At 38.7% G+C, this 14,078-nt stretch overlaps 1 protein-coding gene across 11 annotated transcripts in view; it reads left to right on the plus strand.

The window, feature by feature from the left end:
- LOC105034089 (DNA topoisomerase 3-alpha) overlaps nt 1-13,260 on the plus strand; it is a 115,468-nt gene extending 102,208 nt beyond the window's left edge. For 7 of the 11 annotated variants that reach the window (XM_073253666.1, XM_073253669.1, XM_073253665.1 and 4 more), the window contains 4 exons: nt 8,333-8,407; nt 10,946-11,119; nt 11,612-11,723; nt 12,866-13,260. In XM_073253666.1, coding sequence (XP_073109767.1) covers nt 8,333-8,407; nt 10,946-11,119; nt 11,612-11,723; nt 12,866-13,097 — 593 coding nt within the window. In that variant the 3' untranslated portion in view covers nt 13,098-13,260. Of the gene's footprint in view, nt 1-8,332; nt 8,411-10,945; nt 11,120-11,611; nt 11,724-12,865 lie in introns of those variants that run through there. The other 4 variants (XM_073253672.1, XM_073253670.1, XR_012139630.1 and 1 more) reach the window with 4 other exon arrangements.
- The last annotated feature ends 818 nt before the right edge of the window (nt 13,261-14,078 follow it).

Raw genomic sequence — 14,078 nt, forward strand, 5'->3', positions numbered from 1 at the left:
CCTTAGATGTACAAGTGCCAAGTCACCCTCTTCAAAGTCCTTGACCTGTCGATGTTGTTTGGCAGCAGTAGTATAAAGCTTCATTGATGGCTTTTAAGGCTGCTCTTATCTCCTCATGGATCTGCTGAATATATTCTGCAAAACCCTCTCCATCATCACTTACACCGGCTTCTTTTGGTGATGGCTCCAAATCAAGCACATGTTGAGGTTCAAGCCCATACGCTGCTTCAAAATGTGTCTTCTTTATGGTGCTATTAATTAAGTTGTTGTAAGCAAATTCAGCATGGGGTATAATGAAGTCCCAAATTGTCACATTGTTTCAAATTAGACATCTTAATATGTTACCCAAACTCCCGTTAATTGCTTCTATTTGACCATTTGTTTGTGGGTGCCATGTGCTCGAATACTTTAACTATGTCCCTAATTTCCTCTAAGGTTCTCCAAAAGTCCTTGTGAACTTGACATCCCTATCAGAAATAGTAGTAATTGGAAAACCATGTAGTCTCACCACTTCTCTAAAAAAAAGAAAACTCAGCAATATGTGCAGCATCAGCAGTTTTAGAACATAGAATAAAATGTACCATTTTTGAATATCAGTCCACCACAGAAATTGGAGCCATTTCCTTTTGTAGACTTCGGAAGTCCCAAGATCAAATCCATGCTCAAATGAATCCATAGGGCTTCTAGTTTAGGTAAATGGGTGTATAACTTTGTATTTTGACCTCTTCAAATTAGCAACCTGAACACCTTCGCATTAGTTTTCTCCATCTTTATATATCTTCGGCCAATAATAGTGATTAGTGACTATTGCCAATATCTTATCTCTGCCAAAGTGTCCTCCCAAGACATTTCCATATAGTTCTCTAATAATCTGTTCATGTAAAGACCTTTTTGGAATGTATAACAGATTGCCCTTGGACAAATAACCGTTATGCAAATCAAGGTCTGCGGAACTGGTACCGGTGGCCGGATCGGTCGGCTGGCAGTACGGTTTGGCACGCCTCCGTTTCATTCCGAACCGAGGCGAACCGATGAAGAAAAATGGAGCCGAACCGGAGAAGAAAAAGAGAGAGAAATAGAGAGGGAAGAAGAAAGAAAAAGAGGGAGGGGGTCCGTCGGAGGGCCTCTGGGGGCCGTCGTGGCCCGTAGGTGGCGTTTACAGCCCCTGCGGCTCCGCGGCGTGAAACAAGGGCGATCCGCCCATGTTTTCATATTTTTTTTAAAAAAATATTTTTTAAAATGAAGCTGGCACTGAGTGAAGATGGCAAACCACATGCCGGCTTCATTTAAAAAAATATTTTTTTTAAAAAAAATGAAAAACTGGGGCGGATCGCCCCTGTTTCACGCCGCGGAGCTGCGGGAGGCGTTTACGCTGCCCGACGGCCATGATGGCCTGCCGGAGGCCCTTCGACGGCCCCTCTGGTGGACCTCCCTCCCTCTTTTTCTTCCTCTCTCTTCCTCTCTTTTCCTTTTTCTCTCTTTTCTTCCCCGGCACCGGCATGTGCCGTTTTTCATGTCGGAATCGTCTCGGTTCCCCGTCGGGACGGTTCGGCACGCCCCGTACCGAGTGGTTCGACCTGGTACGGCATTCCTTGATGCAAACTGTACATCAATTTTTTTGAATTTTCTGACCCACATAATTCATCTATAATCTAGTAGAAATATGGATCAGTTTTATATTGATGTTTCATCTTTTCAAAGCCCATAATTTGTTTACGCGTCACTATTAGAAGCAAAGATCACCTGTTCAGCATGTCTGCCACTATATTAAACTCTTTAGTTTTGTATTTTAGTGAAAAAATGAACGTATAAAATAACTCCACCTAGGATTATGTTCATTATGTTTCTTCTTAGAATTCAAATACCACAATGCCTGATAATCCCAATATTCGACAAACTCTCAATAAGCCTAATATTGCTGCTAATGATGAAAAGCCCGCACCAAAGAATAAAACTCTAAGTCAAAAATGGAATGTCGTTATTTAGAATTAGATAATTTATCATTGAAAAATTCCACTGGTCTTACATCTTGGCTGAGAACAGCCTCAATTCCCACATGCAATGCATCACACTCCAAAATGAACTTCTGGAAATTTGTAGTGCAAGAACTGGTGCTTGTCATCAAAGTTTTGATTTGTTCAAAGGCTGCGGAATTTGACCACTCAAAATAGTTCTTCAAGCATTCCTTTATAGGACTCATAATGGAGCTGAAATTCTTTATGAACTTCCTATAAATGAGGCTTACCCATGATAACTTTGAATTTTTTTGATTGATTGAGGAGTTGGCCACTTGGCATGCACATTTCTAGGATCTGGTCTCAATCCATTTGTTGAAACAATAAATCCTAGAAGTACAATTTTGTTGCATAAGAAAGAGGATTTTATCAAGTTTATAAAGAGCTTCTCCCTATGGAGCACCTCTAAAACTTGGTACAGCTGAATCAAATGCTTTTCTTTGGTTTGACTATAAATTAAAAAGTCAGCGAAATAAATGACAAATGATTTCAAGAAAGCTTTTGATATCTTGGTCATAATCTTCATAAATATGCTCAGTGCATTAGAAGGGCCGAATGACATCACTAACTAGTGGTATACCTTGTCCAGTGTTTTGAATGCAGTCTTCCTTTCATCACCGCTCCTCATTTTGATTTGGTAACAACTACTTTTCAAATCAATCTTAGAAAATACTGTCAAACCAGCCAACTGATCAAGCATGTCTTGTAGGTGAGGAATGAGAATTGGTATTTGATAATGATTTTGTTAGTAGCACGGTTGTCCATATATGTCCTCCAAGAACCATCCTTTTTAGGAGTGAGTGAGGCTGGACAAGCACATGGGCTTTTGCTTTCGTGCACCAACCCTTTATCAAGCAACTTCTCAACCTATCTTTGCATCTCAGCTCATTGTATAAGTGACATTTGATAAGCTAGTATATTTGACAAAGATGCTTCTGGAACCAAATCAATGGCATGTTGGATGCTCCTCATTGGCGGTAAATCCTGTGGCAAATCATCACTAATCAGCTCAAACTTTTTTTGACAATTGTGGAATTTCAACAGGATGTTCATGTGGTTCTCCAATCTGGTTACCCTTTACCTATTTGCTAACGAAAACATATGCAACTCCTATTTCTCTACTCTCAGCTACAAATCTTTTAGCAGATAAAAATCTATTAACCTTGCTGCCTGTGAAAGAACTAGCAGCTTCTTTAACTTGTTCCTTAAGAGGATGGGAGGTATACTTCTTAGATACCTGAGAATGCTTTAACTTCTTAGATACCTGAGGTATACTTCTTTAACTTGGTGCTCCTTTAATATATTTGAGAATGCGAATCACGGCATCCCAGTGATTGTTACATGGAGCTTGTAGAAATTGATTAACAACACTTACAGCAAAAGAGATTTTTGGTCGAGTGATAGTGAGATAATTCAATTTTCCAACAAGCCTTCGATATCATCCCGGGTCTGATAGTGGCTCTTCCTGTCCGAGTAGAAGTTTGACATTTGGATCCATGGGTGTATCAACAGGTCAGCAATCTATCATGCCAGTTTCTTCTAGTATGTTTAGTGCATACTTCCTCTGTGAGATTGCAACATCATCAGTAGACTGAGCCACCTCAACACCCAAAAAGTATTTTAGGCGACCTAAATCCTCGATTTGAAAATGATGAAAGAGGTGTTGCTTCAGTTGACAGATTCCATTCTGATCATTGCCTGTGATTACTATATCATCCATATAGACAATCAAATATATGCACGGACCCTGTGAGGAATGACGATAGAAAACAGAACAATCTGCCTCACTGCGAACCATACCAAATTGTTGAATGACTGCTAAACCTTTCAAACCAAGCCTGCGGAGATTGTTTCAAGCCTTAAAGAGAACGACGAAGGCGACAAACCAAGTTAGACCCCCCTTGAGCAACAAAATCAGGCGGTTGTTGCATATACACCTCTTCAGCAAGCTCTCCATGGAGAAAAGCATTTTTAATATCTAGTTAAAAAGGGGCCAATGTCTCATGGCAGCCATGGAGAGAAGAAGAGAACGGAGGCAATCTTGACCATTAGTAAGAAAGTGTCACCATAATCCAAGCCAAGTATCTGGGTATAGCCTTTGGCAACCAACCATACCTTAAGTCGATCAACCTTTTCATCGGGATCAATTTTCACCATGTAAACCCAACGACAACCAATAGTGGATTTACCAGATAGTAAGGGGACCAGCTCCCAAGTGCCATTAGAATGCAAAGCTGCCATTTCATCAACCATTGCCTGTCACCATCTTGGATGAGCCAGTGCCTAACTAGTAGTTTTAGGGACAAAAACAGAAGATAAGGAGGATACAAAAGCATAATAGGGTGAAGACAGACGATGATAACTCAAAAAGCATAAATGGGATGAGGATTACGAGTGGAGCGAATACCTTTTTGAATAGCAATGGGAGGACTATCTATTGGAGGTAGGTTCGTTGTAGGCACAGGCGTTGGAGCAGAGGGTGAGTTAGTAGGAACATCAACTGGGCTTGCATGAGGGTTAGACGTGGATGACGATAATAAACCTGAAGTGGGTGAGTTGGAGTGTCTTCAGGAGGGCTAATATAGGGAACAAGAAGAACCTTAGATATGATGGGATGCTCAGAAGGAGATGCAAAAAAGATGTGTTCTCATAGAAAGTGACATTTATGGAGGTGATGTAATGATTTGTGTCTGGGGAGTAACACCGGTATCATTTTTGAAGACGAGAGTAGCCCAAAAAGACACTTGAGAGATTTGGTAGAAAGTTTATCCTGTATATGGGTTATATTACAATTAAAACAAGTACAGCCAAACATACGAAGGAGAAGAGGATGAAGAGAATGAGAAGAAAACATATGGAATATGGAATCTGATTCTATAAAACCGACGAAGGCATTCTGTTAATCAAGTAATAAGCAGTAAGCACAGCATCCCCCCAAAAATGGAGAGGAACATTATTATGTGAGAGTAATGTACGGGTAGTCTCAATTAGATGACGGTTTTTATGTTCAACAACTTCATTTTGCTGAGAAGTACGAGTACATGAAGATTCATGAAGGATGTCCTGTGAAGACATGAAGCTATTGAAAGGGACAGAAAAATATTCTTATGCATTATCACTACGTAAAGTACGAATTGGAACACCAAATTGAGTACGAACTTCAGCATAAAAAGATTTAAATATTGACAATAACTTAGAATGATTTTTCATTAAAAATAACTGAGTGCAACGAGATAATCATCAATAAATGTCACAAAATATGGAAAAGCCAAAGTAGAACTGACACGACTAGAACCTGATACGTCAGTGTGAACAAGATCAAAAGGGGACGCAGCCCGATTATTAATACGCTTTGAAAATGATGCACATGCTTGTTTTCCAAGCTGACATGACTCACATTCTAGTGATGATAGAGAGGAGAGATGGGGAACCATCTTCTGAAGCTTCGAAAGACTAGGATGCCCCAAACTACTATGGATAAGAGATGGTGGTGCATTAGAAGCACAAACAACTGGTGTAGGTAATGTGAGGTGGTAAAGCCCCTGTGACTCACGCCTGGCACCAATCGTCTGTCTCGTACCTCGATCCTGCATAAGAACGGAGTTATTACTAAATGTGACTGAACAATTAAGGGAATGTGTTAATTTGCTGATAGATATAAGATTAAAGGGACACTGTGGGACAGAGTACAGAATCCAAAGGTAAAGAGGGAAGAGGTCTAGCTTGACCAACATCCTTGCTAAGATTTTAGAGCCATTAGCCAAGGTAACCATAGGAAGAGAAGAACTAGTAATATTGGAAAAAAGATATTTATTACCTGAAATATGGTCTCAGATATTAGAATTGAGAACCCATAGTCCAAGTGAGGAATGAGTGAGACAAGCAACTGAATTACCAGTGTGAGCAGCAGAGGCAACAGTAGACTGCTTGGTGGCCTGATACTGAAGATATGCATCATACTCAACAGTAGGAATGGGAATAGTTTGAGGTGGTGTGTCCTTTGAAAATAACATAATGGGGGTAGAGTCGGCTTGGACAAAACTTGCAGTACGAGGTGGCCGGCCATTCAGCTTAAAGCAGCGATCTCTTGTATGGCCAATCTTATGACAATAAGTGCACTGTGGTCGCTGACGGTTATCTTCGTGGCCATTGCTTCCACCACGACTGTTCCGATCGAAAGATTGTGAGACTAGAACAGAAGAGTCAATGGGAGAAGTACCAGAGTCAGGAACAGAATGGGAGGAAACGCACAGCAGACATGCAAAAACATCTTCCATAGAAGGTACTATGGGGCTAGCCAGATTTGATCATGGACAGATACAAGATCGGGAGGTAGCCTCACCAAGGTGAGAACCATAAAGAGCTTGTCACGTTGTTGCTCCTATGCTTCAGTATCAGCAATGATAGACAACAGTTTAGCAAGCTTCTTCTTTACAGTTTGAATCTGGCCTATGCATATCCTGGTCAAGTTTCTGGAGATGTAACATGTCAGAAATAATAGTATAAAAGCGTTGAATATCATTAGTGTATAAGGCTTTAGTCTTTTTTCATAGATCATAGCGAGTCTGATAAGGGTGGAATATAGGAAAAAGTTTGCAGTCAATAGTGGACCACAAGAGACTATACAGTTGAGCATCAATCTTTTGCCAGATGGGCTGGTCAATAGCAAGAACATCTGCAGCTTTCTTAATCAAGTGGTGTTCATATCCTTAACCTTTAAACCATGATTGAACAGCAGCAACCCAAGACAGATAATTGGGATCATGGAGTTGTTCTGTGGTGATCAAAGGTGAACCAAAAAAGCAGAAGTGAAAATATCCGATTTTGTCGAAGAAGACGGGTTCAAAGATGCTGATATATTGACTTGGATTGAAGAAAAATCTATGAATACCTCAACGAATAGCAGCAGCATCAAAAAAATATCCAAATTAAAGAGAGATGCGTAAAAGAACTGAAAAGTTACTGTTCATGAGGAAATCAAGTCACGAAGGACCCATGCACTGGAAAGGACTGGGTAATACTCAGGAGAGGCTAGATTTTAGTGGAGAGAGATGCAGCGAGATAGTGCACCGCTGGAGAGGTTAGGATAGTTAGGATTTTCTCTCCCCAGGCTCCGATACCATGTTAAATGGTAAATGGTGAAGCTTGTTCATCTATCGCATTGTTTACAAATATATATAATACACCAAGATCCATCAAAATCTCATGCTTGTGGGAAACAAATAAAGAAAAGATACAATCCCATCAAAATCTCATGATTGTGGGAAACAAATAAAGAAAAGATACAATCCCATGATTGTGGGAAACAAATAAAGAAGAAATTCGAATGATACAAAATTAAAGATGATGGAGAAATTGATATACTTTCCTATGGAGGAATTGTCATGCTTTCCAAATATTCAATGGAGGAATTATCATGCTTTCCAAATATCTAGTGGAGGAATTGTCATGCTTTCTAAATATAACAATATTCCAACAGATTACTCTCCTTTTTCCCATTTTGTTTCTTGTTTTTAGTAATCATCAGACTTATACAAACATTCATACAGAGATCATAGACATATGCATGTATGCATATGTATAGAATGATTAAGGTCCTGGAGCTTCTCAACTGTACTGGACTAGACCTAAGACTGTCTCGGAATGCATCCATGACCCAAATCATTCTAGACTAGGCCATCCTAGGCTGTCCTGGCCAAGAGGCATCAGGGCAGTTGTTCGTGCCTTGATACTTGGGATGGCTTGGTATCCCAAGACACCAATTTTTAGTTTATTTTGTTTTTGTTTTTCTCTTTGTTCATGTTGTTACAGGTTGTTCCAGTATGTCTTGTACGAGCTTGGTCCTAGATTGAAATAGACCCGAGGACCAAGATCTAAGTCCTTGTGTATTTATGATATAAATACACCTATATATGTTCATTTATGTATAAAGTATATCCATACACAAATAAATCTGCCATGTGTTGGTGCCTAGATCTTTCATTGCAGCTGTATCTGACACATGAGGACACATGGCACTTATGCCATCAGTCTAGGTATCACTACTTATGACAACTTTGCCTTTATCCCTTTACTTTGCAATTTAAGTTAGATTGTAAAAAGAATTTTCTATTCAATTGCTTGTGCATTTGTTTATGCATGTTTAGAATTGGAAACATGCTGATTTTCTAATTTGAGGATGGTTTCTCATGCGATAGAAATTTTACATAGTTTCATTAAAGACCCATATAAGATTGTTTCCCTAATTATTTATGACTTAAAAATTTCAAGTTTGTAATCTCACTTTAGAGTTACTCAAGAATGCTTCACTCTATTAGGTTGCATTGGTGGCTGTGATGTTACGCTTAGAGAACTAGCAGAGATTTGTGGAACAGGATCTCGAAATAATACTGGTATGACAGGTTGATTTTCATTATATGCTGTCTTAATCATATACATAGAAATTGGTACCTTGTGTGTGATACGTGGAACAGAACTTTGCTGACTTTGTACCATAATACAACTGTATGCAATTTTATGCCTTATGACTCAAGACAATTTCAATTATTATACTACCTGGTTTCACCACATCCTCTAGACAATTTAATGGATAAACCAATATTAATCTAACTCTCCAGATATACCATTATGAGGATTCATGATTGCAACTTTCTTTTTGCTATTGGCAGCATCCACAATCTCAGATAGGCAAGGTAAAGCAATAACCTGTCTTAATTTCTTTTCTGCAACTGAAATTGCCAGCTTACCTTGATGGTAAAATTCTTTTGGGGGTTAGGGTAGGGCTGCCCCCATTGTGTAGCCTATCACCTACAGGCCTCTTGTACTTATTTGAAAAAAATAATAAAATAAAAATTCTTTTGTGCACCCGTCCATCATAATTTCAAATTGAGACGTGTAACTCTGATATCCTGATAACCACTAAAACTTTGTTTTTTTTTTTGTTTTTGCCACTCTTGTTACAAACAAGAACCTCTAGACTTCTTGTGTCATCTAGAACTTCTTTGAGTGTGTAATCCCACTAGATAATTAATTAGACATAATGAAAGGGAATGAAAGTCCTCATCGATTCTCTCTCTCTCTCTCTCTCTCTCTCTCGCCTTTAATGTGGCTTGGCCTCCCCCTTCTTTGACTTTTACTGCTAATGCTACTCTGACTAGTACTGTCTCATCAGCTACTGGTTAAGCTGTCAAAGAAGCTTTCTTTTCAACCGGTCCTATTCTATTTCATAAGTTTCAGTGTTTCAGATTAACAACTTTTCAGAATGTTTCACATAAAAGATATAAACTATTACGTGAACCTAGATGTCATTACTCATACATAAGGAATGATTCTAGCAAGATCTCTCTTTGTTGGTCAAGATCCATGTGTAATCAAAAGATTCTCAGACACATCTACATAGGATTTTTCAAGGCACTTTCAACAACCATCATCTTTATGTGCACCTTTAAATTATGAAGCACAACCTTGACACTCCAAAACCATCTGTAGTCATTGATGAAATTATTTTCTTAACTAATGCAGAACTAGATTATGACTATTTTCAATGCAATAGAGTGAATCATCTGAAGAAAATCAGTTTCCTTAGCCGAACAGATTTTGATGTATGGAGATTCATGTTGTCACATTATGACATTGGTGGATGTCCTTCCTTGTCCGTTAACTGTCCCTTCAAGAGATTAATGATAATCTAAAAAAAAGGAGGGAAGGATGAGGTAGAGAGAAAGAAGTCAGTCCAGTTATAGGTCCAAAATTACTAGAAAGCCCAACAAGTTGCTGGCTAGTGCCTCAAGTTCATGGAAGAATTCACTGTTTCCCTCTGTAACTTTCAGTGTCTGACATCTGTATATTTTGTTGCATGTATGTACATGTATGCATCTGCTTGTTTGCCCATCCCAATAAGTTCACACTGAACTAATTTTCTATGGACCTTTATATGACCTCTCTGTCATTTAGTGTGTGTATCCATTTATTTGTGCATTCATGTGCCTGTATGCTTTTGCATTTGTAAGGAAGGTTGTTCATCTGTTCTGTCAAATTGTTGCCAATTTAATTTTGCCTTAAACCCATGGCTAGTATCTTCTATGCTGAATTCACATGTCTATATTATGTATAATACAGTCAGACACAACCTCTGAAGTCTCAGGCTAGACGATATACATCTCAAGTGCCTAGCCTGAAATAGGTAAAACCATGGGACCCCAATTGCCTTCCTCAAATTCTCTCTTAATTTATTGTCATTCTTCACATGAGTCTGTTATGCTCTGATCTTGGACCCGTTGTCCAATGGATGAACAGTGCAGAACTATATGTATTGTTTGGTTTCACCGCATTGGCCATTAGTTGGTAAAAACAAAATTTATTTCCTGCATCAGTGTCAATGCTGTGTAAGGCCTACTCAGTCTTCATGCTATACTTAGCATTGTGTTCTATGTCCTCTCTGGTGTCATCAAATTTCCCCAAAACACTGCACAAAACCACGTAGATGATCCTATAATGAAGGGAGAGCCAGCCAAGCAGTTTGTTAAAATCTCCTGATTTTCGGACAACTTATGGTCCTAAAAATGATGTTTATGACAAATAACGTGACGAGTAGAGGATGCCCATGTGAATCCCTAGATTAGTACATAAATTTACTAAACATATTCTCAGGAAATATTGTCGGCCCATAGATAAAGAATGCGGTATGCCATCTGTCATATATAAAACTTGCAGGGTCTGTGGCTACGAACATTCCATAATTAATCCATATCTGAATGGAAAAGACTGACTTATGAGTAGGGTAAACTACATTTTCAGCTAGTAAATGGGACCTTCATTGTTGGATGAATATTTTTGCTTGCTTTCCAATCATATGTTTAGTTAATTTGCGTGCACACATAAGAAAAATAGAAAAATAAACTATTCTTATATTATCTCTCTATTGCTACCAGCAAGAGGACAGCGATCCACAGAACCTCCTAGTAGTACAAGGCGAGGAAATTCAAGGCAGGATTCTTGTATGTATTGCAGACGGACAGGGCATTCTTCAAATGATTGCCCCTCCCAGGTTTCCCGTTCACATCGAGCTCAATCCATTGGCATTCAAAAGTCAAGGAATGGTTCAGGTGATCTTAATTACCAATGGCTGTTCATTATGAATTCAAAGTACACCTGCAACTTGTAGCTCAGATGCACGAGGATATAGGCAGTTTGCATGCACGTTTAAGAAAGTACAAGGGAATTTTCTGATTGCATTGCATGTCAAGAATAAATTGTCTTCTACATGGCAGTCTTATTTGCCCAACCATAATAGAACACTTCAATTCTTGATTGTTTGATTTCATATATTTTTAGAATTTGATGAACTTCTGCCACAGGGATGTCATCCATTTCGCTTTTGGTTTGTGCTGCAGTCTGACCACTCGTCAAAAGATATATGCACCCATTAATACTAATTAATTAATACAGAACACTGTACAAATTTCAAACTGAGCAGTTGTTAGCAATGAGATCTCCAGGAATTCCCAGCTTTTCATGGAACTCACACTTCATGTTCATCATCATCATCATCATCATCATCATCATCATCTTATGTCAGAATATTTATGTTAACGCAGGTCAAGTCTTGTGTAGTTGTGGAGCACCATGTGCATTGAGAACTGCTAACACAGAAAGTAATAGAGGAAGGAGGTTCTACACATGCCAATCTCAAGAATGTGGCTTCTTTGTGTATGTGTGATTATACATTCCGGAATTTCATGTTTGATGATTTTGCATTGACAATATGTGCTTAGACTTTCATACTTCACTGTCTTGTATCCATGAATTTCATATTCATGCGTCAACTTGCAGCCTTACGCTGCCCAATATTCCCTATCTTTTCGCTTTCATATTTCAACTAGTTCAGCTCAGATCTGCTACATTTGATGTCGCACAACTACTCTTTTGGATCACATGTGGTACAATATTATCCATACCTTAAACAAGTTATGCAAGTAGGTATTTAGCCATGTTCTATGAATTACTTTTATTTTGTTATTTCTTCTTCGAGTATAAGGATCTTGTTTCCCATTGGTTTATTTCTAGCTGTCAATATCTTTAATAACAAAATTGTTGCCCAATTATTGTTGAAGTCCATAGACTTCCAAATTGATTCAACAACACCTCACCTGCATCCAAAACAATTTTGAACTGTCTTGTAGGCCCTTTTATTTTTATTGATTTTGGTTCTAAAATTTTCTGTTCCCTAAGAAACTCTTGAACGTAAGACTCATTGTTATGTGGTTTTCTAAACACTACAGGCAATGATGTCCAAATTTCAACAATTAAATACACGTTATAAGTGTGCACCTGTGCATCTAGATCCAAGATTACCTTCACTTCCTGATCAGGCTATGATCTGAAAAGTGGGACCACCATTTGTTGTCTGAGAAACTTGAAAGAGCAACATTTCTCTGCAATGCTAAGATGAAGGGTGGTAGTGTCAGGACACTAAATGAAAAATTTACAATCAGTGTCATGTTGCAACTGATCAAGGACCAATTATGGCCCAACCAAAATGTATCATTAAAATCCCCATGAATGCCACCACCTGATTTTTTAAGTTGTTGAGGTCTGTTTACGGACTAAATGCAACCCGCTTTATCTTTTGGCTTACATTATATTGCCAAAGAAACAAGTCATCAAATTTTTGAGTTGTGCAATTTACTGCTGAAACCATACGGTAAGCTGTTACCCGGTTGGTGAAAGATTGACTCCACTAATCTGCATTCTGTAATTGGTTAAATAATATATGGATGGATGTCATGGTGGCACAAGAAGTGCATCAAGAAAAGAAAAAGGCTTCTAATTACACTTTTTTGGGGTTGCAGATGGGAAGATAGTCAGGAGATTGGTGGAACACATGGATGTGGAGCATCTTATGGAAGCAGCAGCAGGTCGTCATCTACTGCAAGGAGAGGCAGTCGTGGCCGAGGACGGAGGGGAGCACGTATTGGTGGTGTAACATTTGTTTCTGCAACTGGTGAGCCAGTATCTAGTAGCTGTTTCATCTGTGGTGATCCCTCACACTTTGCAAATGTATGCCCAAATCGCGGTAGTTAACTTTCTAGAGCAAGGAAAGAGGCGATAATATTCGATTACTGTTATTGCCTACAGTTCGTCTTCTAGAATTATTGCTTTTGTTGCTCTTGTTATGTTGCATAAACTAGCAACTTATATATGATTCTTTTTGTAAAAGGCGACTTCTTGTGGATGACTTTGTGAATTACTTTGGCTTGAACATGGTGCATGCTGAGTAGGTTCTTTGCACATGCAAAACTTGTCTCTTCTGTGCATCATTCTTTTAACATTTCCACTAAGTTTGAGAAAGCAACTGATGAAAGGAGTTGGTGGTACTTGGAGAAAAGGTATGCCCTGATAAATATTTCTGGTATGTGTGTCGATGAACATGCTTGTTACAGAAGAGAGGAGACATGGAACAGGGGTGTACAGGAAGTCTGTTACTAACGGTCAGCCATGCCTAAACTGCATTCTCTCCCACACATTTGTTCTCTCTGAGATAGCTCTGGGAGGTATCAAATGGAACCTACTCAATTGGTTATGTCAATAGCTGGGCTACCGATTTGTAGGGAATTGGTAGAGGGCTACGCATGTGCTGAGGTTAACGTGGCAATCTGCGCACACAAATAGGAGTGGGCTCGATAAAGATAACTAAATTAACAGCGGTTCAATAAGGGAGAGTTAGGACGATAATTTTCAAAACTTACTATATTTTTCCTCTGCACATCAATTTCCAAAATATTTATAAGTTCCATATTCAAATAAGGCCATGATTCAGCTCGCAAAATTGTTGAAAAAAAAATTGGGATCTTACTGGAGAAGAAAAATGGACGCAGTAAATATGAAAGGAAGAAGTTTTTTTAATCTGTAAAGCATACTATTGCTCAACAAATCGCTAACAAGTATTTGGATAAATATTCACATCCCGAAAATTAGTTACATGTTGCTGCTACTTCCTAAATTTGCTAATCTTAAAGATTCTATTAACAAATGAAAAATCTAGAACATTCAATTAACAAAATA

Source organism: Elaeis guineensis, chromosome 3 (genome assembly GCF_000442705.2).
Source record: "Elaeis guineensis isolate ETL-2024a chromosome 3, EG11, whole genome shotgun sequence".
NCBI lineage: Eukaryota > Viridiplantae > Streptophyta > Magnoliopsida > Arecales > Arecaceae > Elaeis > Elaeis guineensis.